The following is a 5,000-nucleotide window of genomic DNA, read 5'->3' as shown; positions in this document are numbered from 1 at the left end:
CGCCCCCACGCTTGTAGACCCGCCCGACCAGGACCCAGCAGCCAGTCACGCCGCGCCACGTCATCATTCCTTGCACCCAAAAGACAACAAAACCAAAAACTCGCATCATTCACATAGGATCGATTTGATGGCTTCTCCTGCACTTACTTCACGACTAATTGCTTTTACTTACGTGGAACATCCTTTTTTTTTTTTCAGGTACACGTTTATTTATACGTAAGAAAAAAAGAAAAAGCATCTGAAAAAATACGCGATCGATTTTTACACAACAATAACTTTTCCTTCATTTACATAAGGACTAATTGTTCATATTAATTCATTGTCTTTTTTTTTCAGGAGCTCATCTATTTACCCCTCAGAAAGAGAAGCATCACCAAAAACTTATTATATGATCGATTATTGCACCACAATAACTTCTCCTGTTCCTACTTAGGTTAGGAACACGTCCATCTCTCTCTCTCTCTCTCTCTCTCTCTCTCTCTCTCTCTCTCTCTCTCTCTCTCTCTCTCTCAGAAACAAAAATATCCCCCCGGAAAAAAAAAAATATCAGTTGATCGATTCTTACGCAATGGTGACTTCTTAATTTACCTGAGAGTAATTGTTTCTACCACCTGTAGCTCCTAAAAAGATGTGCTTCTTACGATACCTGACTTCGTTCCTTCCCTTTAAAATTATAATAAGACTTAAAAGATCACATCAGCCAGACTTGATATATTTTTACTTGATCATAATCTCTCACACTCACTTGAACAGTAATTACAGTTTTTTATTTGTAGTTCTTAAATGATAATAAAAAAAGGCTTCTAACATCACTAGAAAATTTTCAACAATATACTGAACTTGAAAAATATTTGTCTAAGATACTAAAAGTAATCAGGTAGACGAGAAAGAGGAGGAGGAGTAGGAAGAGGGAGATAGAGGAGAAGAAAGAAAGGTGCAGGAGGAGGAGGAGGAGGAGGAGGAGGACAGAAATAAATACGAGGAGGATGAGGACAAACTGATCAGTCAACTAAAAAAAAAAAACCTATTTACATATACATGACTATTAGATTCACTAAATCACTTAACTAACACAAAAAAAAAAAAAAAAAATGCGTACAAACGTTGAAATGATATATATATGCCCTCTTTTCTCCCCTTATCCCTCATCCTAACACGCACGTGAACGCACCCCATCCCTAAACACAACTCGACCTTGGCCCAAATTGAGTCCCTAATACCCCCTGCTTTTACCTTCGAACACCTGTGAGATTGAATCCACAGATGTGCTTACGAGGCCAAATACTTACACTCGCCAGGCACGGCACCGCGCGGGGAGCTTTCACTTAGCGGAAGTGAGCAGCAGCGGTGGGAGCGGATGAGCCGAAGCGCAGACGAGATTATAAATCCGATTACTGCTCTCTGCTTTATCTTGTCGCCTGTGTTGCTTCCTGTAGTGAACCTTTCGTCTTACTGAGTTAGTGAGTGAGTGTCAGTTGTGGAGTTACATAAGGATGGATGTTCCCTTGTGTCTGCGTATTTTAAGTGTGTTTACTGATGTAGTGAATCTTAGAGTAATGTTGTGTTGCTCTTAACGCGAATGAGTGAGAAACGCATCAGAAAATGGTTCACTTCCTGACGTTTCGGTGAATAAAAAAAAAAAGGTGAGAGAGAGAGAGAGAGAGAGAGAGAGAGAGAGAGAGAGAGAGAGAGAGAGAGAGAGAGAGAGAGAGAGAGAGAGAGAGAGAGAGAGAGAGAGAGAGAGAGAGAGAGAGAGAGATGACGTAATTTTAGTATTTCTAAGAGTAATTAGTGTCCTAACAGTGTGTCTTAAAATGAAATGCCTTAAGAGAAGGTGTCAACAGCTGGGTGTCCTAAAAGTGACATAATAGTGAGCCCTATTTGTATGCCCTACAGAAGGTGCCTTAATTTAAGTGTGTGTGTGTGTGTGTGTGTGTGTGTGTGTGTGTGTGTGTGTGTGTGTGTGTGTGTGTGTGTGTGTGTGTCCTGTCAGAGTGTCCTAAGAGAAAGCGTCCAAACAGTGTGTTTCTTTAAGAGGGCATCCAAACAAAGGGCTTATTATATAATGTTTTGATAGAGCATATCCAAAAAGAAAGTGTTCAAAAGAGGACGTTATAATAAATGATGTCATATAGAGTGTCTTAATAGTGGGTGTCCTAAAAGAGAGCGTTCAATGGAAGGTGTTCTAGATGTACTAACAGGTCCTAGGTGTCCTAACAGTGGCCTAACGAGATGTCTTTAAAAATTTCCCTACGTGAGGTTGTCCTAGATGGTGTCCTAGGATGAGGGGGTGGCAAAAGGTAGTCCCATTATAGTTGTTTCTTCTTGCTTAATTGCTTCAAGTCTTGTCTTGTTAATTACCATAGTTATGTAATGTACTGTCTCCTGTCGCCCCCTATTCTCTCTCTCTCTCTCTCTCTCTCTCTCTCTCTCTCTCTCTCTCTCTCTCTCTCTCTCTCTCTCTCTCTCTCTCTCTCTCTCTCTCTCTCTCTGCTCACTTATTCCAGTCTATTTCTTTGATCTCTTTCTAATGTTAGTTCTATGAAGATCGACTTTTAGAAACATTGCCCTTTAATAAAATTAAGAGTGTACATTTCATCTTATGTATAAAAAATGGATAAGCTTTGCATATAGCTGGGAAAGAAATGTCTCCATGTTTTATTAAGAAGTTAAATTGTATACTAACTATAAAACATTAGCAAAAGTTGAATGGATTATAGTAATATATCATAGTAATATATTATAGTAATATATTATAGTAGTATATATTCAAGTTCACGTGCCCATACATAAGAGACAAAAGAAAAGAGAAATAGATGAAAAAAGAAACTAGTGAGTGAAGAGAGAAAGATAAAATAATAGAAACTGCGTCAAAATATGAAGAAAAAACGATAATAAGAAAAATGCAAAATAGAGTGTTACAATAAGGAAAACAATATATAAACGGTGTCACGACAAGAATAAACAATATGAAAATATTTAAAAGATAACTAAACGAAAATGAATACAAAAATTATAATAGCAGTGGGAAAATTAAAAAAATCACAAAAGTAAATATCATAAAAAAAAAACCGGAAATGACGTTAGAATGAGACAAAAAAAAAAAAAATCACCCGCTTTTTAATTACCATACTAACAAGAGCGAGGGCACCCAGGGAAACTTCTTTTATTTGTGAATGACTCTAAGGGCGTTGATGAGTTCCCATCACGTCCTATCAAAAAGCAGCGGGCCTCCGGAGCCGGTGGGGCGGAATGTAAAGTGGCCACGTGGCATCCCAGCGAGCAAGTGTTTTTATTGGTATTCATTATTTTTCTTATCAGGTTACTCACCTCTCTCTCTCTCTCTCTCTCTGTCTCTCTCCTTTCCTTCTATAATTTCACATTCTTACTTTCATTTTCTTTTTTCCAGTTTTCTCATTTCCTATTTCTACTTCATCTCTCTACAATTTTCCTGCTTTCATTTTCTTGCTTTAGCCTCTTTTCCACTTACTATTCTCATTTATCCTTTTTACTTTCAACATCTCACTTCTGTACCTTGTTTTTACTGTCTACTTTACACAGACACCAAGATGGAACCTGAGAGGGAGGTGGTAGAGTGCATGGGGACGTGGGAAGCGAGGGCAGCTGAGCTCTTCACAGTCTGCGATCGTGAGTGCAAGGGATTCATCACCAAACGCGATCTTCAGGTGAGCCATTAGATTCCTTTCAAGGCTGTCATATTTTTTATGGTAGGGGAAAGTTCAGCAAGGATGACGGAGCCTGTGTAAGGATTAGATGTTAAGTGAAATCTAGAAATAACACAGGGAGATAAAAAGCATTCTATTATTATCTGTTTTTTTTTTTTTATAGATATGCTAGACGAAAACTTTTTTATGTAAAATATCTGCATCTTATCAATTATTCTTCCTTTTCTCATTCACTTATTTATATTTATATTTTGAATTTCTATTACTATTAATTTTGTGTTTTTTTTTTTTTTTGTTCATTAGGATCACAAATAAAGCTTTACTGTCAGAATAAAGATAGGAAAAATATCAATAGTTTGCCATAAAACACGAAAGGAACAGATACTTCAGAAAGTCAAAGAAAGTGCATCATTTAATTATTTGAATGCGATGCTTTTTTAAGCACATAACATTGATGAGTTAAATCGTCTGTTTTAAGATGGCTGTGTTAGGTAAAATAGCGATGCAAGTGTGTGGAATAAAGTAGAGGCATGAGTAATGCTGAACACTTGTGCCACACCAGACCACTTGCTGCCCACCATCACCAACTCCACCACCACCACCACCACCACCACCACTTATCCTCAACACCAACATTATCATTATTATCGTCATGAACCACTATCACTACCTCAGGCATGTTCACCACCACGAAGTAATTGCATTCATCACTTGTATCACTAATGCAACTATGCCATTGACATCACCACATCACCACCACCATTCTTAATAATACCATTTAAAGTATATATATATATATATATATATATATATATATATATATATATATATATATATATATATATATATATATATATATATATATATATATATATATATATATATATATATTTCTTTTTTATGTAAGAAGGACACTGGCCAAGGGCAACAAAAATCAATAAAAAAAAAATGCCCACTGAAATGCCAGTCCCGTAAAAGGGTCAAGGCAGTGGTCAAAAATTGGTGGATAAATGTCTTGAAACCTCCCTCTTGAAGGAATTCAAGTCATAGGAAGGTGGAAATACAGAAGCAGGCAGGGAGTTCCAGAGTTTACCAGAGAAAGGGATGAATGATTGAGAATACTGGTTAACTCTTGCGTTAGAGAGGTGGACAGAATAGGGGTGAGAGAAAGAAGAAAGTCTTGTGCAGCGAGGCCGCGGAAGGAGGGGAGGCATGCAGTTAGCAAGATCAGAAGAGCAGTTACCATGAAAATAGCGGTAGAAGACAGCTAGATATGCAACATTGCGGCGGTGAGAGAGAGGCTGAAGACAGTCA

General features: G+C 37.6%; 1 protein-coding gene across 7 annotated transcripts in view; it reads left to right on the top strand.

The window, feature by feature from the left end:
• Positions 1-1,320: 1,320 nt before the first annotated feature.
• LOC135113762 (ras-related protein Rab-44-like) overlaps positions 1,321-5,000 on the top strand; it is a 29,769-nt gene continuing 26,089 nt past the window's right edge. For 3 of the 7 annotated variants that reach the window (XM_064029343.1, XM_064029339.1, XM_064029345.1), the window contains exons 1-2: positions 1,321-1,464; positions 3,562-3,686. In XM_064029343.1, coding sequence (XP_063885413.1) covers positions 3,570-3,686 — 117 coding nt within the window. In that variant the 5' untranslated portion in view covers positions 1,321-1,464; positions 3,562-3,569. The other 4 variants (XM_064029341.1, XM_064029342.1, XM_064029340.1 and 1 more) reach the window with 4 other exon arrangements.

This window comes from Scylla paramamosain, chromosome 26 (assembly GCF_035594125.1).
Source record: "Scylla paramamosain isolate STU-SP2022 chromosome 26, ASM3559412v1, whole genome shotgun sequence".
Taxonomy (NCBI): Eukaryota; Metazoa; Arthropoda; class Malacostraca; order Decapoda; family Portunidae; genus Scylla; species Scylla paramamosain.
The sequence above is the reverse complement of the archived record's forward strand: the minus strand, read 5'-3'. Positions and strand labels throughout refer to the sequence as shown.